The sequence below is a fragment of the Eriocheir sinensis genome, chromosome 4 (genome assembly GCF_024679095.1).
Source record: "Eriocheir sinensis breed Jianghai 21 chromosome 4, ASM2467909v1, whole genome shotgun sequence".
Classification (NCBI taxonomy): domain Eukaryota; kingdom Metazoa; phylum Arthropoda; class Malacostraca; order Decapoda; family Varunidae; genus Eriocheir; species Eriocheir sinensis.
In genome coordinates, this window is record NC_066512.1 from 23,709,817 (window position 1) to 23,735,768 (window position 25,952).

Here is a 25,952-nt window from a genome sequence, read left to right on the forward strand (position 1 = left end):
TCCCTCAATCTGCCTTCATACGTCATATTCGAGAGTTCTGGGACCATTTTAGTTGCAATTCTCTGTATCCTTTCCAGCTTTCTGATATCCTTCTTTTTGTGAGGCGACCACACAACTGCAGCATATTCAAGCTTTGGTCTTCTCATTGTTATTATTTTCTTCATCATTTCTTTGTCCGTAAAATGGAATGACACCCTTATATTATACATCATCCTGTAGGTTTCTCCAAATAGCTTGTTTATGTGTTTTTCTGGGGATAATGTGTCTTGCATCGTTACTCCCAAATCTGTTTCTTCATGTACCACCTCTAGGTTTTTTCTCCCATCCTGTATGTTTTCCTTGGTCTTTTTTTATTTTTCCCCATTTCCATAACATGGTATACTTGTTTGCATTAAAATCCATCTCCCATAACTGGCTTCATTTATATACTCTGTTCAGGTCTTTTTGCAGCTCCTCACAATCTTCCTCCATCCTCACTTTTCTTATTAACTTCGCTTCATCTACAAAAAGGCTCATATAACTTTTTATACCCTTTGGCATATCGTTTATATATATTATGAACATTATTGGTGCCAGAACTGAGCCTTGGGGAACTCCACTCTCTACTCTCCTCCAATCTGATTTCTCCTCAATAATCACCATTCTAATTTCTCTTCCTGTTCAGTAATCCTTCATCTACTCGATAACCTTTCCGTCCATTCCTCCCCACTGCTGTAGTTTCCAGTTTAACCTTTTGTGCGGAACCTTGTCAAAAGCTTTTTCAAATCGAAATATACACAATCAGCCCATCCTTCTCTCTCTTGCACCACGTCTATTGCTCTTGAGTAGAAACAAGTAAGTTGGTGACACACGATTTCCCTTTTCTAAATCCAAACTGTCCTTCATTTATCATGTTTTCCTTTTCTAAATGTTCAACCCATTGCTTTTTTTTATTATACTTTCACAAATCTTGCGCACTACACTTGTAAAAGAAAATGGTCTATAATTTAGTGGTTCAGTTTTATCTCCACTTTTATAAATTGGTACAATGTTTGCTCTCTTTCATTCTAAGGGAACTTTTCTTGTATTTCTAGAGCATGATATTATGTCATAAAGTGACATATTTCTCCTCACATATATTTGCTTATATTCTTCAGAGTTGTTTAGTGTCCATGACCTATTTAGTATAGTTTCTGCTGCCATTTGGGACCTTACCTTTATCTTTAGTGGTTTGTTTTTTCCTTCCTCATATCTTCCCAATCTAGTTATTTCATCTACTTCTTCCTCTATCTTTTCCTCCTCTTCAGTATTCATATTTCTCAATATATTTTTCACCTTACTCCTCTCATAACTCTCTCTCTGAGTCAGGGAGCCTTTCCTAGAATCCTTCAGACCCAGACTAAACAACATGAAAAAAGACATTAGGGCAAAAACAAAAACATCCCAAACTAGTACAGTGAGGAGACACTTTAACAGGGATGAAGTGAGGCACAGGAAGTGGTGGACAAAGATCTATCTAGAGGAGACGAGAAAGTGACAGCCGCGAGGGTTCAACCATTCCACAATGCAGGGTTCAGGCCACGTACAGAGACAAGACAGTTCCTGGAGACAAAGTGTATCAGGACATGAAGAAGACAAAGGATTCATGACATTCTTGTGCTATAGGGAAAGATCCTACACAGAGCATCTCTATGGCAGGGAACTACTTCCCCTAAAAACTTAACTTTTGGAGAGAAAGAATAGTATTAGGGAAGAGAGGACAAGACATACCAAATCAGCTACAGGTCAGTAGGGTTTGGGAATGCAAGGGATCAGCAGAACAAGACAGCATAACTCCAAGCCTCCAGCAAACTCAGCCACAAGGACAATGAGGGAACAAAGAAGAGGAGATTACAGAAGCAAGCACCGACTCATGGCAGGGAGAGGAGCGGAGGAGCAGGGCACAGACATGGGAAGTCGGGGAGGTACAATGGGGGTCCACGGGACATAATATCCTCTTACCTGCCCCATGACTTCCTGCTTCTCCTGTGTAGCATAGAGGGGAGTGAGAGATACATTATCACCACAACAACACTTCCATTTTACGAAAGAGCTGAACCCAGAATATGCAAGTTGGGGCTCATTAGTGGAGAGACAGAAAAAAGCAAGAAAGATTGGTTATGGGAGAAGCTACTTACTAGTCTACCAATAAACCATTCATCAGCTCAGGTGGGCCCACTGGTAATGCTGAAAAAGACTTGTTTTAAAATGTGGGTGTGAGCACAACAGAATCAGTTTATTACACATGGTTAAGATGATGCCCCAATGGTGAAGAGGAAGGAGAAAGCTGCTGGGCATTTCTTTTATGGGAAAGGAGGCAGCTCAAGGTCTTAAAAAAAAAGAAACGAGGAATCAAAGAAGGCTGCCGGTGACCTCTCATGGCTTCTCGTTGTCTCTTGAGATTATAAAACAAATAACAGTTTGGGCAAAAGGATATAATGAAGTACCAAGTAGCCTACACTCATCCTTATACTTCAACCAAGATCACACACACACAAACACACACACACACACACACAAAAAAAAGATAGCATAGGCAACAAAAAACAGCTGGACATAGGAGACTGTTGGCACCCTTCATCATGACTCTGGGTTTGAGGCACCTTATAGGCACTGGCATTCAAGACACAGGGCCATTCAGGCATCAGGTCACCAAGACTCTACAGGTCAAAACACTTACGCTGGCGGTCTCCTCGCCGCTGATGTAGACGCGCTGGTAGTGGGGAGTGTGGTCGGCCTCGTCCAGATCAAAGGTCTTGGCATCATTTTCATCGGCGGCAGTCTCTGATGGCTCATACCTGGACTGGCGCTCCACTCTGGGGAGGACACTGCATGCATGAGGGAAGAAAGAGATTGTTGAAGACCTAGGAGTCATTAACTTGGGTCTAGTTCACTGACAGTTAATCAGGGAGTATTTTTCCTTAATATCAAACTTAAGTGTAAGAAATGTCTGATGGTTGTTGATTTGATCTACTCATGTGGGGGGTAAATGACCTTTTCTTTTCTCTTTATTGTAATAAGATGAGTGAATAGAAGGCTGACTAGATATAAAACCCCATGACACCTTAATTTCCTGATGGCATACAGGAAAATGAACTTTTGGCATTTATTATTAGCTGAAGGAAAAAAAAAGAAACTATTGCAACCTTTGAAGAAGTTACCAAAAGACAATTCATATACTGCAGAGAGAGAGAGAGAGAGCGAGAGCGAGAGCGAGAGCGAGAGAGAGAGAGAGAGAGAGAGAGAGAGAGAGACTAACATAGCACTCAGGTGACGGTGCAGCTTCAGCTTGTCCTCGATCTGCTCGATGGGGAACTGCGGCACCTCGTACGGCGCCGAGATCTTGTTGGCGCGCGGCGAACCCTCCGACTCCATCATGGCTTCGATGTCCTGCAAGGCTGGATCCACCCGGAACCCCCCGTGGCCGAAGACTGGACTCTCACTGCCTGGAAAAAAGGATGCAGGTATTTTAGTGATTCTCTCTCTCTCTCTCTCTCTCTCTCTCTCACACACACACACACAAACACATATCATAAAGATACGCTGAATAAAAGTAGATAATTATGAAGACATGAGCTTAATTCTAACCCTGCATAATACGTAGGTTTAGGAGTAATCTCTAAATGTATTTTGTTAGTTATAGTATTATTATAACTAAGGAAATACATCCACCCACACCCATAAGTACACCCATAAAGTTAATAGATAATTTTGAGTTATCATAGTATATGTAATTAATCGGTTCCAAAAGTCATGACTTAATTTGTTTAATTTGGACAAAATCTATAATTGATGTATTTGATGTAAATGATGTTGAAATTACATGGTGGGGTATTAGTACAGTACGTAGTAGTAGATTTATATTATGTAGCAGTACAGTATCAAAGTAATAAGGATGGGAAGGGGCCTACATGGAGACTTGCCCGGAGGGACCCCTGGGTTTGGCGCCGTTGGGTGGGCGTGTGTAGTAAATGAAATGCCGCGCGCTAAATCCGTAGACTTTCACCATAACTTTTGGGCCACACTACTGCTTGCACTACCACGCTCGCGCTCTCTCTCTGTTTTTTTTGTGTTTGACGATCTATCTGTGTATTTGTCTGTCTGTCTCTCCTAAGTAAGTGATAAAGGGAAAGTGTCGTGCAAAAAAATAAATTGAGCGCTTTACTTCATTTTTATTATTATTATTATTATTATTATTATTATTATTATTATTATTATTATTATTATCATTATTATCATTACTACCGTTATTCTTTTATTTACACACTTTCTTAACCAGCAAATCGAGTTCCCTCCAGTTTTTATTGACACAAACGTTCATGCATGCGTTGCGAAATTAAATATTCAAAGCGGTCACGGATTTGAGGATCTTTAGGCACGATGAGTTTGTTGACTTGCCAGTTGACTGCCTAAATGATTGAGTGGTTGACTGGTTGACTGATTAAATGATTGGCTGGCTGGATGATTGACCGACTGCCTGGCTGAATAATTGAGTGATTGACTTACTGGCTGAAAAATTGACTAATTGACTGTCTGACTGAATGGTTACCTGGCTGATTGACTGACTGGTTGAATGACTGACTGACTGAATAAATGATTGACTGACTGGTTGATTGACTGGCTGACTGACCGACTGATGACTGACTGGCTGATTGACTGACTAACTAATTGACTAGCTGAATGATTGATTGACTGTCTGGATGACTGACTGACTGACTAATTGACGGTTTGACTGAATGACTGATTGATTAATAGACTGAATGATTGACAGACTGAATGATTAATTGACCGGCTGAGTGACTGACTAACTGAACGACTGACTGATTGATCGACTGACTGACTGATTGAATGAGTAACTGGCTGATTGACTGACTCGCTGACTGGCTGATTGACTGACTGACTAGCTATGACCATTGCTAATATTACTTCACGACGCCGAACCTACGAAAAATAATAAAATACCGTTGCTGTCTAAATCAAAATCTCTTTAACTCACTACGAGAAGAGCTACACCAGTCCATATATACATAGTTAAAGAGATCTTGGTCTGAATAACACTCCATCATAGATACTACAAACACACACAGTAACGACGTGATTATATACACACTAACGACAAACAATGCTACTACGCCATAACTCCCCTCTCCTCCTCGTCCCCCTTTCCCTCGCAGCTTGGCACGAGGCGAGGTTGAGGCGTTGGCATTGTAACACTACTTGGTCTGCTTGGGAACTGCCTGACACGTGGCGCCCAAAGGAACATCCCCAAACGACCTTGACGCCGCACGCTAAATAAACAGATGACTCTCCTCCTCTCCTCCCGGAACTGACCCCTCTTTCGGCCACCTCTCTGGATCATTTTTGGGAGCAGCGAGTAGCGGGCTTTTATCTTATTATTATTGTTTCCTGTTTTTTGTGCCCTTGAGTTGTCTTCTTTGTTGTAGAGAAAACTACAATAAAAGCCAAGACAGATAACAGTAAGCAGATAACAGTAAGCACACGAGTGAAGAGATGACAATGAACACTAAGACAGATAGCAATACGCATAAAACGGTAAACAGATAACAATAAACAGATGGTAACAGACGCAACGAAGATAACAGAGAATAGGCAGAAGATGGAGATAACAATAAACGCAGGGAAAGATAACAATACATAAAGCAAAGAGATAACAACAAAAAACGAAGAAGACTGAGTAGATAACAATAAACAAAAGACGATGCGGATGACAATAAAGGCTAAGACATAACAACAAGAGTCATACAAAGGAGCAGTAAGTAGCGGGCTTTTTTTTCTCATTATTGATTGATTGACTGATAGTTTATTGTTGCAAGTAAACAACGAAGGAGAAGGGAGGAGCATGCCATCCCAACCCCCAGGCAGCACAGAGTGTGATTATACAACTAAGGATACATGTGTAAGTAGCACCAGGAAACTAAGAAGATACAATGGTAGGGGACAAGTGCTAAAAAAAATAAATAAAGGCCTTGATTTAGTCAGTTTACTTATTTTTAAACGCCCTTGCACTGTCTCCTCTCCTGTAGAAAAAAAAAATATACATCACGGCACCCACTGTAAATAAAATTCGCCTGCGCCACTACGGTCTGGGGTCGTCCAAGCGGTCCTTCAAGGCAGCCTACCAACGTAATAGGCAGCACTTAAGAACAAAATAACAAACAGATAACAATGAGTAAATAACACTAGACGCTAAGAAGACGGAACATATAAAAAAAATAAGCAGAAGACAGAGTGGATAAAAATAAACTGCTTGACTCTATTGCGTGCTACTATGGACCCCACGCTCTCTCTCTCTCTCTCTCTCTCTCTCTGTCTTCTTCCTCTTTTCTTCTACTTTTTCTTCTTCATTCTCCTTCCTTCTTTCCTCTCATTTCTCCTCCTCTTCCTCCTCCTTTTCATCTTTTATTCCTTCTCCTCTCCTCTCTCTCTCTCTCTCTCTCTCTCTCTCTCTCTCTCTCTCTTTGACAGGGAAAAGCAATACTGTCAACGGCACAGACACACACGTAGCAGGTAAAAATAGAGTGCATGTTTTAGGCTATATACACTTCGTCACGGCCTCACTGACCTATGTAGTATTTGCTGGTGGTGGTGGTGGTGGTGGTGCGGGTGGAGAGGGGGTGGTTGATTTTTTTTAGGAAGGACTTAAAGGAATACTGATAAAATGGAAAATATAATACTGATGTTGCAAGGTTATATTATTCGTAAAGACCTCACTGTCCTCTGTAGTCCTTCTGGGAGGAAACATTATTACCTTTGTTTTTGTATTTCAAGGAGGAACTAAAAGAAATACGCAAAACCGCTGATAACGTGGAAAAAATAGGAGTGTTTCAAGGTTAGGAACTACTCTCATGGCCTTGCTGACCTCTGAAGTCTGTGGTTAAGTATCATTCTCGTATTTCTAGGAGGGACTAAAACAAATGCACACCCAGTTGCTGATAAAGTGGAAAAAAAAGTAGTAATGTTGCAAGGTTTTATTCTTCGTCACGGCGACACTGTGTAGTCTTTGCTGGGAGGAAGGAAACATTATTACCTTAGTTTTTGTATTTCAAGGAGGAACTAAAAGAAATACGCAAAACCGCTGATAACGTGGAAAAAATAGAAGTGTTGCAAGGTTAAGAACTACTTTCATGGCCTTACTGACCTCTGAAGTCTGTGGTTAAGTATCATTCTCGTATTTCTAGGAGGGACTAAAACAAATGCACACCCAGTTGCTGATAAAAAGGAAAAAAAAGTAGTAATGTTGCAAGATTATATTATTCGTAAAGACCTCACTGTCCTCTGTAGTCTTTGCTGGGAGGAAGGAAACATTATCACCTTAGTTTTTGTATTTCAAGGAGTAACTAAAAGAAATACGTAAAACCGCTGATAACGTGGAAAAAATTGGAGTGTTTCAAGGTTAGGAACTACTTTTATGGCCTTGCTGACCTCTGAAGTCTGTGGTTAACTATCATTCTCGTATTTCTAGGAGGGACTAAAACAAATGCACACCCAGTTGCTGATAAAGTGGGAAAAAAAAGTAGTAATGTAGCAAGGTTATATTCTCCGTCACGGCCACACTGACCTCTGTAATCTTTGCTAGAGGAAGGATTATCATCGCATTTCTAGGAGGAACTAAAAGAATAATATATATAAGCGCTGAAAAAAAAAATGTTGCAAGGTTAAGTTCTCTCTCACGACCTCCCTAACCGTAACAAGAGTCTGCCGTGAAAGGAAGCTGAAAAAAATGCACAAAGTTATCGATAGTAGTAAATAAAACCGCTGTCGTGAAAGGTTTTGTAGACTCACGAGAAAGGAGGAAGGAAGGAAGGAAGGAAGGAAGGAAGGAAGGAAGGAGAGGGAAATGGTAGAAAGATACTCTCAAAACACGTAGAACTTCTTAAACAGTGATTATGTGCATTCTATTTAACTTTTACGGAAATATGATCATGCTTTCATTTTAACTTTTTTTTTACGGAGATGCGAGGAAAAGATTCTACACAACAGGAAAATAGACAAATAAATAGATAGGGGGGGGGAGAGAGAGAGAGAGAGAGAGAGAGAGAGAGAGAGAGAGAGAGAGAGAGAGAGAAAGCGGACCTCTCCAGATATCTGCCACCTCTTTCCCCCTGCCTAATAGCCACACACGAAGCCAAGAATGTTCCCCTCGGCGCTGACCCACACCGGCGCTGCGTCACGCTTATATAACACATGTTCGTCACGCTGCGGATACGGTGCCGTGACTCGCGCATTAAAATAACTGTCAATTTGCTGGCTTGTCTGTGTGTGTGTGTGTGTGTGTGTGTGTGTGTGTGTGTGTGTGTGTGTGTGTGTGTGTGTGTGTGTGTGTGTGTGTGTGTGTGTGTGTGTGTGTGTGTGTGTGTGTGTGTGTGTGTTCTGTTTTTTTCATTGTCTAGCTTTTTTTTTTGTTCCTGTGTGTCTGTGTCTGTCCGTCTGTCTGTCTGTCTTTTTGTTCTGCTTTTTCGTTCCCTTGCTTTTCTCTCACTGTGTCTGTGTCTGTCTGTCTGTCTGCATGCTTGTCTGTCTGTCTGTCACTCACCTCCCGCATGTTGCCGACTGAACGAACGGATTGACATGCCTCCAAGGTCTCTCTCTCTCTCTCTCTCTCTCTCTCTCTCTCTCTGACAACAGGCTAAACTATTGTACTGGATCGAGTGTGTTCAAGAAAAAAACAAAACAAAACAAAACAAGAAAAATAAAACAACAACAACTGACTAGGTATATACTGCAGCGTGAATCGTCGACTATTGGTATTAATATTGAAGGTAGAAGTCGAAGGCATTAAAAAAAATAATAAACGGAACATTAACTCAAAGAAAAAGAACACTGATGAAGATAAATGATGAAAGGACGAAACCATAAAAAAAAAGATTATACAAGGAGCCAAAAATTAAAAGGTAAGAATAGAAGGTTGATAAAAAAGGAGGTATATAAGTAGCTGTATTGACGCGAGTGTAGGCAGGTATAAATAGCTCCCCCGCGCTGATGGCCGCCTCTACCTGGCTGATTGAGAGGAGGCAGCTGCACGCCGCTGCCCTCACCTGGCCCACCTGGCGAGATGTGGAGGAGGAGGAGAAAAAGATGAAGAAAAAGAAAAAGAAGAAGAAAAAGAAGAAGAAGAAGAGGCTGATGATGATGATGAAGAAGAACAAGAACAAGAAGAACAAAAAGAACAAAAAGAAGAAGAAGAAGATGCTGATGATGATAATAATAATAATAAGAAGGGGAAGATGATGATGATGAATATGCTGATTAAAAAAAGACCAAAGATATAAATGATAAAAACAATATCACCAGAAAGAAAACAACAACAACAACAACAACAACAATAAAAATAAAGGACAACACACACACACACACACACACACACACACACACACACTGTACATTTATCTCGACTAAATATACCTGAAGCCTTTGTGCACTTTTCTTTCCTGTGTGTGTGTGTGTGTGTGTGTGTGTGTGTGTGTGTCAACCTAATTCACGTGACACAAACACCTGCTCATTCTAGTTCACTGTGGATATTAACGCTTTTAACAGGAAGATAAATAAATAAATAAATAAATAAATAAATAAATAAAAACATCAATAAAGGCATCAATAAATATCACTACCCTCATTGTTTTTTTCTTTCTTTCTTCCCTTCTTTTCTTTCTTCCCTTTCACACGAGACCACCACGAAACCCTGAAGAAAAGAAAGGCCACGAAATAGAAACAAAAGAACAAGGACACAAAGAAAGAGAGATAAATAAACATGAGTAGACGATAAGAGAGAAAGGAACAAGGAAAGAAAGGAACAAGGAGAGAAAGAAAGGAACAAGGAGAGAAATGAACAAAGAAAGAAAAGGAAAGAAAGGAACAAGGAAGGAAAGGAACAAGGAAGGAGAGAAAGGAACAAGGAAGGAGAGAAAGGAACAAAGAGAGAAAGGAACAAAGAAAGAAAGGAACAAGGAAAGAAAGAAAGGAACAAGGAGAGAAAGGAACAAAGAAAGAAAGGAACAAGGAGAGAAAGGAACAAGGAGAGAAAGGAACATGGAAAGAAAGAAAGGAACAAAGAAAGAAAGGAACAAGGAGAGAAAGGAACAAAGAAAGAAAAGGAAAGAAAGAAAGGAACAAACAAAAAACCAAAGATAGAGAGAAAGAAAGAAAAAGTAAAAAAAAAAAAGAACAAAGAAAATAATAAACAAAAGAGAAACAGACAGACAGGTGCAAAGAAACAAAGAAAGAAAGAAACAAGCAAAGACAAAGACAAGGAAACAAATAATCAAAGAAAGAAGAAAACGCACGTACAAACGAACATCAATACAGTAACAATGAAAAAAAAAGAGCAACAAAACTGAGCAAAAATTAAAGAAATAAATACAGAATGAAAATATGAATAATGAAAAAATAAACTAAAAAGATAAGAAAAAGATAAGTGAAGCAAAGAAGAAGAAATCCTTAAGAAAAAGATTATACAAGAAGCGAAAACTAAAACAAAAGAAGAAAAAAGAAAAGACAAGACAAAAAAAAATCAATTAAGTGAGAAAAAATATTAAGGAAAAAATACGTTAAAATTACATCATAAAACAAGAGAAGAAAAGATATTCGGTCGTACTACAAGATATTTCGTAACCCAAAAACACCTATTTGGCAAGGCTTTCGTAGGAGTTGTGGGCATTTACAGTAGTAGTTTTATGTGACCCTTCCTCTGTACCGTGAACCTAAAGAAACACACATTTGCCAAGGCTTTCGTAGTTGTGGGCATTTCCAGGGGTAGTTTTATGATCCTGGTGGTAGTTTGACCCTTCCTCTGTACCGTGAACCTGAAGAAACACACATTTGACAAGGCTTTTGTAGTTGTGGGCATTTCCAGGAGTAGTATTATTATCCTGGTGATAGTTTAACCCTTCCTCTGTACCGTGAACCTAAAGCAACACACATTTGACAAGGCTTTCGTATGAGTTGTGGGCATATCCATGAGTAGTTTTATGACCCTAGTGGTAGTTTGTTCCTTCCTCTGTACCGTGAACCTGAAGAAACACACATTTGACAAGGCTTTCGTATGAGTTGTGGGCATATCCATGAGTAGTTTTATGACCCTAGTGGTAGTTTGACCCTTCCTCTGTACCGTGAACCTGAAGAAACACACATTTGCCAAGGCTTTCGTAGGAGTTGTGGGCATATCCAGGGGTAGTTTTATGATCTTGGTGGTAGTTTAACCCTTCCTCTGCACCGTGAACCTGAAGAAACACACATTTGCCAAGGCTTTCGTATGAGTTGTGGGCATTTACAGGAGTAGTTTTTTTATCCTGGTGGTAGTTTGACCCTTCCTCTGTACCGTGAACCTAAAGAAACACACATTTGACAAGGCTTTCATAGGAGTTGTGGGCATTTCCAGGGGTAGTTTTATGACCCAGGTGGTAGTTTGACCCTTCCTCTGTACCGTGAACCTGAAGAAACACACACTTGACAAGGCTTTCGTAGGAGTTGTGGGCATTTCCAGGAGTAGTTTTATGCTCCTGGTGGTAGTTTGACCCTTCCTCTGTACCGTGAACCTAAAGCAACACACATTTGAGAAGGCTTTCATAGGAGTTGTGGGCATTTCCACGAGTAGTTTTATGATCCTGGTGGTAGTTTGACCCTTCCTCTGCACCGTGAACCTAAAGCAACACACATTTGCCAAGGCTTTCATAGGAGTTGTGGGCATTTCCAGGGGTAGTTTTATTATCCTGGTGACAGTTTAACCCTTCCTCTGTACTGTGAACCTAAAGAAACACACATTTGCCAAGGCTTTCGTATGAGTTGTGGGCATTTCCAGGGTAGTTTTATGATCCTGGTGGTAGTTTGACCCTTCCTCTGCACCGTGAACCTAAAGGAGCACTCTTTAGAACCCGATTGATCCCCTCTTTGACCTTTAGAAATACTGATGTGAGAAGAGAAAGTATCTTAAAATACCGGACATACAAGACTGACCTTTCCTACCATTGTCTTTTGTTTTATTGCTCAAACATATAATCGGAAAAAAAAATAATGTTCTCGCTTTTAATCACAGGAAACAGCTTATGAAATTACATCCACGTTAATCAATCACCTTATGCATACATTTCTTCGTTCAGGTGTATTATATGGCATGAGGTTTCCTACTTACCAAACACAAGATGGTATATAAGTACTTTCCTCCCCTTCACCGCGTTATCCGTGTTTAGCGTCTATTCTGTTTAGCGTTTGTACATGTTTATCAGTGACCTTATACACACATTCCATCGTTCAGGTGACTACACTCTACTTCCCTTTCTTTCCTTTCCCTCGCCTACCGACCACGTATCCCTGTATAGTGTTTGTCCATGTTTATCAGTCACCTTATTCACACATTCCCATCGTCAGTGACTGTCTGTCCATGTTTATCAACATTCCATCGTCCAGGTGTATTGCATGGAACACTAGACTCAACTTCCTTTCCTTGCCTACCGACCATGTATCCCTGTATAGCGTCTGTCCATGTTTATCAGTGGCCTTATACACACATTCCATCGTTCAGGTGTATTGCATGGAGTTTCCTACTTACCAAACACAAATCTACTTCCCCTTCTTTCCTTTCCCTCGCCTACCGACCACGTATCCCTGTATAGCGTCTGTCCATGTTTATCAGTGACCTTATTCACACATTCCATCGTTCAGGTGTATTGCATGGAGTTTCCTACTTACCAAACACAAGACTCTATTTCCCCTTCTTCCCTTTCCCTTGCCTACCGACCACGTATCCCTGTATAGTGTTTGTCCATGTTTATCAGTCACCTTATACACACATTCCATCGTTCAGGTGTATTGCATGGAGTTTCCTACTTACCAAACACTAGACTCAACTTCTCTTTCTTTCCTTTCCCTCGCCTACCAACCGCGTGTCCCTGTATAGCGTCTGTCCATGTTTATCAGTGACCTTATACACACATTCCATCGTCCAGGTGTATTGCATGAGGTTTCCTACTTACCAAACACAAGTCTACTTCCCATTCTTTCCTTTCCCTTGCCTACCGACCACGTATCCCTGTATAGCGTCTGTCCATGTTTATCAGTGACCTTATACACACATTCCATCGTTCAGGTGTATTGCATGGAGTTTCCTACTTACCAAACACTAGACTCAACTTCTCTTTCTTTCCTTTCCCTTGCCTACCGACCATGTATTCCTGTTTAGCGTTTGTCCACGTTTATCAGTGACCTTATACATGCATTCCATCGTCCAGGTGTATGGCATGGAGTTTCCTACTTACCAAACACAAGTCTACTTCCCTTTCTTTCCTTTCCCTCGCCTACCGACCATGTATTCCTGTATAGCGTCTGTCCATGTTTATCAGTGACCTTATACACACATTCCATCGTTCAGGTGTATTGCATGGAGTTTCCTACTTACCAAACACAAGACTCTACTTCCCTTTCTTTCCTTTCCCTCGCCTACCGACCACGTATCCCTGTATAGCGTTTGTCCATGTTTATCAGTGACCTTATACATACATTCCATCGTTCAGGTGTATTGCATGGAGTTTCCTACTTACCAAACAATAGACTCTACTTCTCTTTCTTTCCTTTCCCTTGCCTACCAACCGCGTATCCCTGTATAGCGTCTGTCCATGTTTATCAGTCACCTTATACATACATTCCATCGTCCAGGTGTATGGCATGAGGTTTCCTACTTACCAAACACAATACACTACTTCCCCTTCTTTCCTTCCCTCCGCTTCATCTCGTTTCTGAGTTTAACATTTGTTCCTTTTATCAGTTACCTTTTACCTACATACATTCCATCGCCCAGGTGTATGGCATGGGGTTTCCCACTTACCAAACACGACACTACTCCTTCTTTCCTTCCCTTCGCCTACCGACCGCGTATCCCTGTAAATATGGGAGGGGCAGGACAGAGAGGGATGAGCAAGTCCGTCAGATCCCTGTTTAACGTTTGTTCACATTTATCGGTTATCGCTTACATATATTCCTTCGTTCGTATGAGGTGTTTTACTTACCAAAAACAAGACAGTATTACTTCCCCTTCTTTCCTTCCTCCACCACACCGCCCGCGTTTTCGTGTTTAGCGTCTATTCAAGTTTAATGATTCCAAGGTGAGCGGTATTTCCTCGTCCACCACACGCTGTCACGTTCCAGACACGACTGCCAGTGCCAGACCTCCGTCACGCGAGCCACGCCGCGCCACGATTGCGTCATGGGCCAAAAGGCATTTCTAAGAGGTCTTATCCCCCACCCCCTCCCCGCGCCCTCCGCTCTCTCACCCGCCAGACCGGAAAGGTAACGTTGCGTCTTCCCTTGCGGTAACAGCTTCATCTTTTTTTTCCTGGAGTATTCTAAAAACGTGCAGTGGTTGCCTCGTTAGCCATCAAAGTCTTGTTTCGCGCGTCTTTGTTGGGTGTCTTTCATAAGTGTTGCGTAATGTGGTGAAATACATAATCTCTCTGGCTCCCGTTGTAACTGTTGCGCTTGGTTATATGAGAGTTTTTATGCATTTCTAGTCTCCAGGAAAGGCTTTAACTGTGTTAAGAGAATCATATCGTTATGTCGTGATGTTCAAACACTCTTTTCAGTTTCCCATAAAAAAAGTGTTGCAACTAATTTTGGGAGAATTTTTAAGCCTTTCTAGTCGTCAGGAAAATCCTTAACCGACGTTCAAGAGAGTTATTTCGTTATGTCGTGATGTACTATATAAAAACTCCTTTCCGGTTAACATAAAAAATGTTGCCACTAATTTGGGGGGAATTTTCAAGCCTTTCTAGTCTTCAGGAAAATCTTTAACTGTCCTTCAAGAGAGTCATTTTGGTAGTACGTGATGTTGTGCATTAAAAAAAAGCTCCTTTCCGGTCATCGTTATAACTAAGGCGCTTGTTTTAGGAGAGTTTTGGTGCATTTCTAGGAAAGTCTTCAGGAAAGTCTTTATATACTGTATCCTGCAGAGTTTATGGAATTCGACAGTGTTTCGTTTTGTTGTAAGTCATAAACAAAACAAAGCCTTCCAGCTATTGCGTCCTTTATCGGGGGCAGTTTTGGGGAAAGTCTTCAATGACATCCCGAAGTGTATGAAACTCGGCAGTATTGAAGTGTATGAAACTCGGCAGTATTGAAGTGTATGAAACTCGGCAGTATTGAAGTGTATGAAACTCGGCAGTATTGAAGTGTATGAAACTCGGCAGTATTGAAGTGTATGAAACTCGGCAGTATTGAAGTGTATGAAACTCGGCAGTATTGCAGTGCATGAAACTCGGCAGTATTGAAGTGTATGAAACTCGGCAGTACTGAAGTGTATGAAACTCGGCAGTATTGAAGTGTATGAAACTCGGCAGTATTGAAGTGTATGAAACTCGGCAGTATTGAAGTGTATGAAACTCGGCAGTATTGAAGTGTATGAAACTCGGCAGTATTGAAGTGTATGAAACTCGGCAGTATTGAAGTGTATGAAACTCGGCAGTATTGAAGTGTATGAAACTCGGCAGTATTGCAGTGTATGAAACTCGGCAGTATTGAAGTGTATGAAACTCGGCAGTATTGAAGTGTATGAAACTCGGCAGTATTGAAGTGTATGAAACTCGGCAATATTGAAGTGTATGAAACTCGGCAGTATTGCAGTGTATGAAACTCGGCAGTATTGAAGTGTATGAAACTCGGCAATATTGCAGTGTATGAAACTCGGCAGTATTGAAGTGTATGAAACTCGGCAATATTGCAGTGTATGAAACTCGGCAGTATTGCAGTGTATGAAACTCGGCAGTATTGAAGTGTATGAAACTCGGCAGTATTGCAGTGTATGAAACTCGGCAGTATTGAAGTGTATGAAACTCGGCAATATTGCAGTGTATGAAACTCGGCAATATTGCAGTGTATGAAACTCGGCAATATTGCAGTGTATGAAACTCGGCAGTATTGAAGTGTATGAAACTCGGCAGTATTGGACCTTTTCCTAAATCATACACAAAGGTCGGTATTATGAGACACCTTCGCTCCTCACATCAGTTATTTCTAAAGGTCAAAGAGGGGGTCAGTCGGGTTCTAATAAGTGTTTCTTGAGGTTCACGATACAGAAGAAGGGTCACATTACCACCAGGGTCATAAAGCTACTCCCGGAAATGCCCACAACTCCTACGAAAGCCTTGTCAAATATGTGTTCTTGGGCGGCGAAGTGTCTTATGATGCGACCCAAAATCTCTTAATGGCCACCCTCTCTCGTAGCTATTGCGTCCTATTTTTGGGGGTAGTTCTTGGGGAAGCCTTCAAGGACACGCGTACAGCCTACAATGAAGCTTGGCGGTGATTCATCTTATCGTAAATCATAACCCAAATCCCTTACCTCATGTGTCTTGTGTGTCTTGTTTTGGGCGGTTCTCAAGGAAAGTCTTCATGGTAAAGTATTTCAACATATTACGCAACCTTGATAGCGCTCCACTGCAGTCACCCTAAGAAGCTATCGTGCCTGGTTTTCGGCAGTTCTTAGCGAAGTCTTCAAAGTTTAAGTATGTCACCCTGTTACGCAACCTTAATTAAACTCCTTTGCAATCATCCTTACCAGCTATCGTGACTTGTTTCGGGCAGTTCTTACGGAAGTCTTCAGAGTGTAAGTATGTCACCCTATTATGCAACAGGAAAAGTTCGGGGGCGGCATTCTCATATTTCATCTTATCACCAAACATTACTATAATCCCTTCGTCCTTGTCCTCGCGGTAAACAAGAAAAGGCTAACCTCACTATCTCAATCCCGGCTTCAGTGACTTGGCTGTTTATGTAAGACCGGCGACCTTGCTCCGGGGGTGGGGTTGAGAAGGGTAAGGGGAGGGAGTGACGGAAAGGGGAGGAGGTGAGGGGAAGTAAGGGCAGGTGTATGGCTCTCCCCTTCGTGAAACCCGGCGATGTAGTGATCTATTTATATCTTAGTCTGTTGGTCACGTGATCAAGTCGAGGAGGCAGAGGAGAGGACGGGAAGGGAGGAGGAGGAGGATAGAAAGGGAGGGGATACGAAGGGAGGAGGAAATGAGGAGGACGAGGAAGATAGAAAGGGAATACAAAGAGAAGAGGAAAGAGGAAAGAGGACAAGGAGGATATAGAAAGGGGAGGAGGACGGAGAGGACAAGGAATAGGGAGGAGAGGAAGGGAGGAAAACGGGAAGGGAAGCGGACGAGGAGGACGAAGAGAAACGGAGAGAGATGGGCTGGAAGAGGAAGGGGAAGGTTTAACGTCTTGAGTACGAGGAAGGAATCAAATATATTATCTTATCATCCTATTTCAGTTTAAAAAGTGGGACGGAGCCTGACAACTTAATTAAGGGGCACTGAAAACGAAGAAGGAATTAAGTTGTTTGTCCCACTTATGTTTAACGAGTGGGACGCGACATGTGAAGTTAAACGAGAGCTATTGACCCCTGGCAGCGATTAAATATGTCAGAAGGAAGAATTGTGTCGCTCCCTGCTGAAGTGAGGTACAAGGAAGCAGAGGAGAAGACGGGAAGGGAAAAGGAGGAGGAGGATAGAGAGGGAGAGGAGACGAAGGGAGGAAGAAGATGAGGAGGACAGAAAGGGAGGAGGACGAGGAGGATAGAAAGGGAAGAAGAGGGAAAGGAGTGTAAGGGAGAGGAAAGATGAGGAGGAAAGAAAGGGAAGACACTTTCGCTTCTCACATCAACTATTTATAAAGGTCAAAGAGGGCATCAATCGGTTTCTAATGAGTGTTTCTTTAGGCTCACGGTACAGAGGAAGGGTCAAACTACCACTAGGGTCATAAAACTACCCCAGGAAATGCCCCAAACTCCTAGGAAAGCCTTGTCAAATAGGTGAACTTGGGCGCCGAAATGTTTTAAAATACGGCCCTTTTTTTGCCCCGTTCACACTGTGGGCCACGACAACCCAGTGACTTTTAGGGCCGTATTTTAAGACAGCATCGCTTCTCACATCAACTACTTCTAAAGGTCAAAGAGGGCATCAATCTAGTTTTCATGAGTGTTTTTTAAGATTCATGGCACAGAAGAAGGGTCAAACTACCACCAGGGTCATAAAACTACCCCTGGAAAGGCCTACAGCTCCTATGAAAGCCATGTCAAATATGTGAACTTGGGCGACGAGATGTTTTAAAGTATGACCCTTAGCTCCCTTCACACTGTGCCATATCAGATTCCGGCGATCGTTTCTAGACCTCTTTTCCGACCATGTGCGACCCTTTCACATCAACAATTCACACCCATGACCTCTTATACCTCGAGTCTGGAGGGTCGTATGAGAAGACATTTCATTGCCCAAGAACACTAATTTGACAAGGCTTTCGTATGAGTTGTGGGCATTTCCAGGAGCAGTTCTATGACCCTGGTGATAATGTGACCCTTCCTCTGTACCATGAACCTGTAGAAACACTCATTATAACCTAATTGACCCACTCTTTGACCTTTAGAAATAGATAATGTGAGAAGCGACAGTCATGTAATACCGCGCTTAGAGTTGTCGTGACCCAGAGTCGGTACATTGTGAACGGGGCTTGAGCGACATACTTGCCTCGCATCGACCAATTATTCAGGCGTTTTGAGGCAACTTTTCAAACTAAAATTCAAAGAGAGAGCAATGTGGTCAATTTTTTTTCCTTCACACGTATGCCTGGGAAAAGCGCAGAAACACCCAATTCACTAGCAATTCTCTCGCTTTTCTGTGTGTGTCGCTGACCTCACTTCAGCAGCGAGCGCCACAGTTCAAGGCCTTCATATGATCTGCTTTCCGTTCAACGAGTGAGACGCGCGCATAAATCAGTAATAAAAACAAGAGAATCATTCAGGGAAGATTTAAGTTAATGATACGACCTTAGATGCAATTAACGGGTTAGATATTAAGGACAAAAACAGATGTCAACCAGGGAGGATTTTTGAAGTTACTAACACCACAGACATTTCAAACGAACCGGAAGTCAGTAATACGAAACAAAGAATCAGTAAGGGAAGATTTAAGTTATCGATACCACCTTAGACGCTATTAACGGGTTAGATATTAAGGACAAAAACAGATATCAACCAGGGAGGGTTTTTGAAGTTACTAACACCACCACAGACATTCCAAACGAACCAGAAGTCAGTAAATAAAAACCAAAGACTCATTCAGGGAAGATTTAAGTTATCGATACCACCTTTGATGCAATTAACGGGTTAGATATTAAGGACAAAAACAGATATCAACCAGGGAGGATTTTTAAAGTTACTAACACCACCACCATGGCCATCCCAAACGAACCAGAAATTAATAACAAAAACAAAGTAAACAAATTAATCAGCCAGGAAGGATTTTTAAGTGAGTATATTTCTTACGTTACTGACACCACCACAGACTCGTATATTGGCACCCTAAATGAGTCAGAAATTAAGAAAAAAAAAAAGAATCAGTCAGTCATAGATAAACATAACTCCTTTATCTTCCTCTATCTTTATCTGCCTGTGAACAAGAAAGGAAACAAAGGAAAGAGCCGCAAGAGAGCGAATATTCCTTGACAGCAATACCAAAACTTGCCAACAAAAATATTAGGAGGTTGGGGATTTCCCGCGACCTCCCCTACCGCGCTCTCTCTCTCTCTCTCTCTCTCTCTCTCTCTCTCTCTCTCTCTCTCTCTCTCTCTCTCTCTCTCTCTCTCTCTCTCTCTCTCTCTCTCTCTCTCTCTCTCTCTCTTTCTCTCTCTCTCTCTTCTTCCTTTCTTATTTCCTCTTATTTCTTCTCCTTATCATTTTTTTACTCCTCCTCCTCCTCCTCCTCTCTCTCTCTCTCTCTCTCTCTCTCTCTCTCTCTCTCTCTCTCTCTCTCTCTCTCTCTCTCTCTCTCTCTCTCTCTCTTCTTATTCCTCCTCCTCTTCATCCTTACCCCATCTTCCCTTTCCCTTTATTCCCCATCCCCATTCCTCTCCCCTTCCCCTTTCCTCATCCTCATCACACTTTCCCCATTCTTCCTCCCCCCCACTTTCTTCCTCCCATTTTTCTCCTCTTCCTCCTCCCTCTCCCTCACCACACTATCATCCCCCTCTTCTTCCCCTCTCCACTCCTCTACCTTGTCGTGGGTACAGGGCGAAGAGGCGGCCGTCGTCTATGGGCTCGGTGTAGTTGCCGGCGGTGGAGGTGCTGCGGTAGGACATGGTGGTGGTGGTGGTGATGTGCCGCGGTAAGAACTCGTGGACACACACGCACGCAAAACGAAGCGTCGCAGAAACTCTCTTGCACAGCACGTCACGATGAGCTTGAGAGTGTGGGTATGTGGCACTCAGCAGCGAAAACAGGACATGATCGGTGCCAGTAAGGACGGAAGGCACTACAGTTTCCTTTCTTCTTTTAACGCTTCTTTATCTTGCTTTCTGTACCGCTTCACCACCTTCGGCAGTCTTACGAGGAGCTGAAAATTTGTAACAGTTCGATAAGGTAAGGCAGAGCAGAACAAAGCCAGTGAGGACGGAAGGTACAATACAGTTTCCTTTCTTGTTCCAACGCTTCTTTATCTTGCTTTCTGTACCGCTTCACCACCTATGGCACTACAGTCTTACAAGGGGTTGAGAGTATCTACGGCAGTTCAAGGCAACCGGAGCACTGTGGAGACAAGATCGGTGCCAATGAGGACGAAAAGAAGTGCAGTTTCCTTTCCTGCTTTTTACCGCTATTCACCGCTTCACCATGCCCCGCTTTGGCACAGTCTAAAATGAGTGTGTGTTTGGCATTTCGCAGCGACAAGAAATTAACAGACAGGTGCAGGTAAGGACGGAAGGCAGTAGAGTTCACGTTCTTGCTTTTTACCGCTATACCAACCACCCTCGCTTTGGCACAGTCTAATACGAGATGAGTGTGTGTGTGGCACTCCGCAGGAACAAGACCAAAGGAGAGAGGGTGCCAGTAAGGACGGTAGGCACTACAGTACACATTCTCTCTTTTTACCGCTATACCAACCACCCTCGCTTTGGCACAGTCTAATACGAGATGAGTGTGTGTGTGGCACTCCGCAGGAACAAGACCAAAGGAGAGAGGGTGCCAGTAAGGACGGGCACTAGAGTTCACTTCCTTGCCTTCTATTGCTTTTTACCGCTTCACCTACCCCGCTTTGGCACAGTCTAATACGAGATGAGTGTGTATGTGGCACTCCGCAGGAACAAGACCAAAGGAGAGAGGGTGCCAGTAAGGACGGGCACTAGAGTTCACTTCCTTGCCTTCTATTGCTTTTTACCGCTTCACCACCCCGCTTTGGCACAGTCTAATATAAACGAGGAAATGAGTGTGTGTTTGGCACTTCGCAGCGACAAGAAATTAACAGACAGGTGCCAGTAAGGACGGAAGGCACTACAGTACAATTTCTCTCTATGGCTCTCTCTCCATACTCAATCGAACCGCTTCAAGACCATATAGTAACTGATAACTGAGATTCTACTGTTTGACTGCTATCATTTCAAGGCGTTAAGAGCACTGCAAGACCAAGATCGGTGCCAGTAAGGAGAGAATGCACTATGGCTCTCTGTCGGCACCCCTCAGTAGGCCTACCCGTTTTACCTCTCATATGACGAACTGAGAATTATACTGTTTATGTTGCAATTCAAGGCGTTAACAAAACCAAGATCGGTGCCAGTAAGGAGAGAATGCACTGTGGCACTCTATCGGCACCCCTCAGTAGGCCTATTCGTTTTACCTCTCATATGACGAACTGAGAATTATACTGTTTATGTTGCAATTCAAGGCGTTAACAAAACCAAGATCGGTGCCAGTAAGGAGAGAATGCACTGTGGCACTCTATGGCACCCCTCAGTAGGCCTACCCGTTTTACCTCTCATATGACGAACTGAGAATTATACTGTTTATGTTGCAATTCAAGGCGTTAACAAAACCAAGATCGGTGCCAGTAAGGAGAGAATGCACTGTGGCACTCTATCGGCACCCCTCAGTAGGCCTATTCGTTTTACCTCTCATACGACGAACTGAGAATTATACTGTTTATGTTGCAATTCAAGGCGTTACAAAACCAAGATCGGTGCCAGTAAGGAGAGAATGCACTATGGCTCTCTATCGGCACCCCTCAGTAGGCCTACCCGTTTTACCTCTCATACGACGAACTGAGAATTATACTGTTTATGTTGCACTTCAAGACAAGACCGGTGGCAACAAAGACAGCATGCACAATGGGTCTCTGTCTGCATGCACCGCCTCATTGTACTGCCAAACGCATGCACCGCTCAGGCCTGCAGGATGACGCAAGATCTGGTGACACGCGTTCTCTTCGGATTCCTGTCGTATGCACCGTTGCCAGATTATCGTACTTGGAGCATCACATTCTCCTCCTTCTCACCCATAAATATCACCAGGAAGCAACAATAATTAACCATTCTAACGATAACTACAAATACATCTCGTTATTGTGGCCCAGGAGACATCTTTGGGGTTGAAAATCGGGAAATATGACAGACTGAGCACGACGGTCTGGCAACGCTGGACTCGTGTGGTTAGAGGTGAGGACGTGCTCGGGAAGGCAAGGAGCAGACTACCGCGGGCCAGGAGGTATTCAGACAAGGACGGATGTTACTAGTTCTTTACAGTTCTTTACGTGAGAGATATCAAGAAAAGGTTAAAAAATGCTTCTTATTCAGCCTTTGTCTCTCTCTCTCTTAACCACTTGTAAACACGTGTGGGAGAGTATACCAAAGCGGAGATAATCATACACTTCAATGAGACAAAAGTAACGAATGAACTCGTAAGAAAAACGGAGGAAAATTCTTGTTCTTCGCTGTCTCTGTCTCTCACTCTCTCAGACGCTTGTAAACACGTATGGTATAACAAAAGGAAACACAACGAATCACTACTGGGCCAAAGACTAACGCAGGAGGTAGATAGAAGTAGACAATAGAAGTTCGTAGAGTTCTTAGCTGTCTCGGTTTTTCACTACCTTAGACGCTTGTAAACACGTGCGAGAAAGTATTCAGCAAAACGAGGCACAGCGAATCAATACTGGGCCAAAGACTAACGCAGGAGGTAGACAGAAGTAGAAGTAGACAATAGAAGTTCGTAGAGTTCTTAGATGTCTCTGTTTTTCACTACCTTAGACGCTTGTAAACACGTGCGAGAAAGTATACAGCAAAGCGAGGCACAGCGAATCAATACTGGGCCAAAGACTAACGCAGGAGGTAGACAGAAGTAGTAGACAATAGAAGTTCGTATAGTTCTTAGCTGTCTCTGTTTTTCACTGCCATAGACGCTTGTAAACACGTGCGAGAAAGTATACAGCAAAACGAGGCACAGCGAATCACTAATGGGCCAAAGACTAACGCAAGAGGTAAGCAGTGAAGTTGGTAATGCTTTCTTGTCTGTTTTTCACTGCCATAGACGCTTGTATACACGTGCGAGAAAGTATACAACAAAACGAGGCACAGCGAATCAATACTGGGCCAAAGACTAACGCAAGAGGTAAGCAGTGAAGTTGGTAATGCTTTCTTGTCTCTGTTTTTCACTGCCTAAGCCTCTTGTATACACGGGCGAGAAAGTAAACAGCAAAGCGAGGCACAGCGTATCACTAATAGCCCGAAGACTGACGCAAGAGGTATCAAGAAACGGCAATTAGATGCTAGTTCTTTGCAGCTTCTCTGTCTCTGCTTATTACAGCCTCAGCCCCTTATAAAACACGCGCGAACCGAGGCGAATCACTACTTGGGCCAAAGAAGCTTGTGGGAGACGCTTTACACTTCTCTCTCTCGCCGGGACACAGACACACTGACGGCGGAGAGGGCGAAGGTGTTGTGCAGGAGAACGTGAGGGTGCAAGATAAACGCTCCCAGCCTGGCACACTGATGACACTCTCCTCTCCCCCCTTACCCCTCACTCTTCCTCCTCTCCCCTATCCCTCACATCCTCAAACTTCCACTCCCCCTCCCCATTCCTCCCCCCTCATTCTTCTCCCTCTTCCCCTCCCCATCCCTCGCCTCTCCCTCTTCTTCCCCTCTACCCCTTTCCCACCCTTCACCTCCTACTCTTCTTCCCCCAACCATTACCCCTTCCTCTTCTTCCTCTCCCCTCTCCCTCACTCTTCCTCTCCATTCCCCAGTCTCTCTCTCCTCCCTCATCCTCTCGTCTCTCTCCTCCTCCTCACCACCTCCCCCTCCCTTCCCTCCCTAGTCCACATGGCATACGAATGATTGGCTCTCCTCTTTACCTCTCTCTTCCTCCTCCTCCTCCTCCACCTGGCACCTCTTCCGCCCCTTGTCTAGCGAGGCTCCCCCGGAACGGTGCCAAGTGGAGTGCCAGTCTGTTCCCCTATACACATGCCCCTCCTCCTTCTTCCTCTCAGTGCTATTCTAGGCCTGACAAGGGAGAATTTAAATGTAAGGTAGAGGCATCACCTGTCGCCATGGCCTGGTGTGCCCTCTTTGGGGTCTCGAGTGAGTGCCATTGCACCTTCCTTGTACCCACAGGTCCCTCCTCCTCCTCCTCCGTCAAGTTCCATGAGCTACAAACCAAATGAAGAACTAAACATAAAGGTCTATCTATTCAAGAGAGGCGAAGTAGTGCAGACATTGGCAGGAGTGTTTTCTCAAGTCGAGTCATCCGCCACTGGAACAACTTTCCTGTAGAAGGACTAAGTGCAAAAACCACCAACTCTTTACTAACTGAATCGATCGTTCCTTTGTTGGTACAGGAGTAAACTGAACGTAGTAGTACTGAAGTGTTTTCCTGCAGGTTAAATCACTAAAGAAGGCAACCAAAAAATATGCCAATAGGCTTTATGCTGCCTGTATTTTCATGTTTCCGTGTGATGGGGGTGAAAGGGAGGAGGGGGGGGGGGGAGTTAAAGTGTGATGAAGGAGAGTTGACAAGAAAGTATAACAAAAAGGAAGCGAGAGAGCGAGTGGTGATAGGGAGGTAAGATGGAGGAAGAGTGACGAAGAGTATAATACAGGTAGACTTTTTTATAGAGGAAGAGAACGAGCGAGAGGGTGCCAGAGAGGGGTCAAGGCACTAACCCAGCCACTGCCGCCTATAATAACGTGTGTGTGTGTGTGTGTGTGTGTGTGTGTGTGTGTGTGTGTGTGTGTGTGTGTGTGTGTGTGTTCATTCCTTAGTGTTGGGGTCACTGTAACAGACCTGTGGCGGGGTGTTGAGCGTGTGAGGAGTCAATTGAGAGTCTGTTGTGTGTGCCTCGTGGGGGGGTGTAGCGCATCAGGGCGAGGAGCGGTGACTAGACAAAGAGCTGGTGGTGCTGGTGGTGGTGGTGACAATGGTGGTGGTGGTGGTGGTGGTGGTGATGGTGGTGGTGATATGTGGTTTGCTATACTCTTCTATTCTCGTTTGGTTTGGTTCGTGTGAGGGCTAATGTTTTTTTTTTTGTATGTGTTTGTTGTGCTTTTTGTTGTTGTTGTCGTCGTTGTTGTTAAGTTTGCTCTTTTGCTTTTATTGTCGTTACTGCTATTCTTTTTCTTTTTCTTTTTTTCTACTACCTTCGTCTTCTACTTCTTTTCTTTTTCTTTTTTTCTTTTCCTACTTTTACTCCTTCAGTGTCTTCTTCTTCTACTTCTTCTTTCTTCTTCTTCTTCTTCCTTTCCTTCTTTAATCTGAATAGTAGTAGTAGTAGTAGTAGTAGTAGTAGTAGTAGTAGTAGTAGTAGTAGTAGTAGTAGTAGTAGTAGTAGTAGTAGTAGAAGCACAGGCATAACAACACACAGACACATATACATACATCCACACACACACACACACACACACACACACACACACACACACACACACATTTTCTATCCCTTCCCTCCCGTCCTAACACGCTTGACCTGTTCCGCGACAAGTCTTTGAAGGAACGACGACCGTGAGGCAGCGGCTGTGACGTACGTGTGTGTGTGTGTGTGTGTGTGTGTGTGTGTGTGTGAGAGAGATATCTTTCCCTCCCTCTTTTTTTCCTTCCTCCCTTTTTACGCAATCTTTTC

General features: G+C 43.1%; 1 protein-coding gene and 2 long non-coding RNA genes across 52 annotated transcripts in view; 1 reads left to right on the forward strand and 2 right to left on the reverse strand.

Annotated features, from left to right (window-relative positions):
- LOC127010379 (AMP deaminase 2-like) overlaps nt 1-23,818 on the reverse strand; it is a 44,394-nt gene extending 20,576 nt beyond the window's left edge. For 47 of the 50 annotated variants that reach the window (XM_050829874.1, XM_050829885.1, XM_050884675.1 and 44 more), the window contains exons 1-5: nt 23,690-23,818; nt 20,070-20,599; nt 3,278-3,464; nt 2,699-2,846; nt 1,981-2,004 (exon numbers count right to left, since the gene is read on the reverse strand). In XM_050829874.1, coding sequence (XP_050685831.1) covers nt 1,981-2,004; nt 2,699-2,846; nt 3,278-3,464; nt 20,070-20,154 — 444 coding nt within the window. In that variant the 5' untranslated portion in view covers nt 20,155-20,599; nt 23,690-23,818. The remainder of the gene's footprint in view (nt 1-1,980; nt 2,005-2,698; nt 2,847-3,277; nt 3,465-20,069; nt 20,600-23,689) is intronic. The other 3 variants (XM_050829915.1, XM_050829906.1, XM_050829896.1) reach the window with 1 other exon arrangement.
- LOC126980245 (uncharacterized) lies at nt 20,755-22,216 on the reverse strand. Its single transcript, XR_007732995.1, has 3 exons — nt 22,090-22,216; nt 21,099-21,683; nt 20,755-20,957 (listed from the first exon to the last, which is right to left on the reverse strand). It is a non-coding gene; the product is annotated as an uncharacterized LOC126980245 (long non-coding RNA).
- On the forward strand, nt 22,729-23,682 carry LOC126980249 (uncharacterized). The gene is made up of 3 exons (XR_007733003.1): nt 22,729-22,871; nt 23,018-23,169; nt 23,319-23,682. It is a non-coding gene; the product is annotated as an uncharacterized LOC126980249 (long non-coding RNA).
- Nucleotides 23,819-25,952: the final 2,134 nt, after the last annotated feature.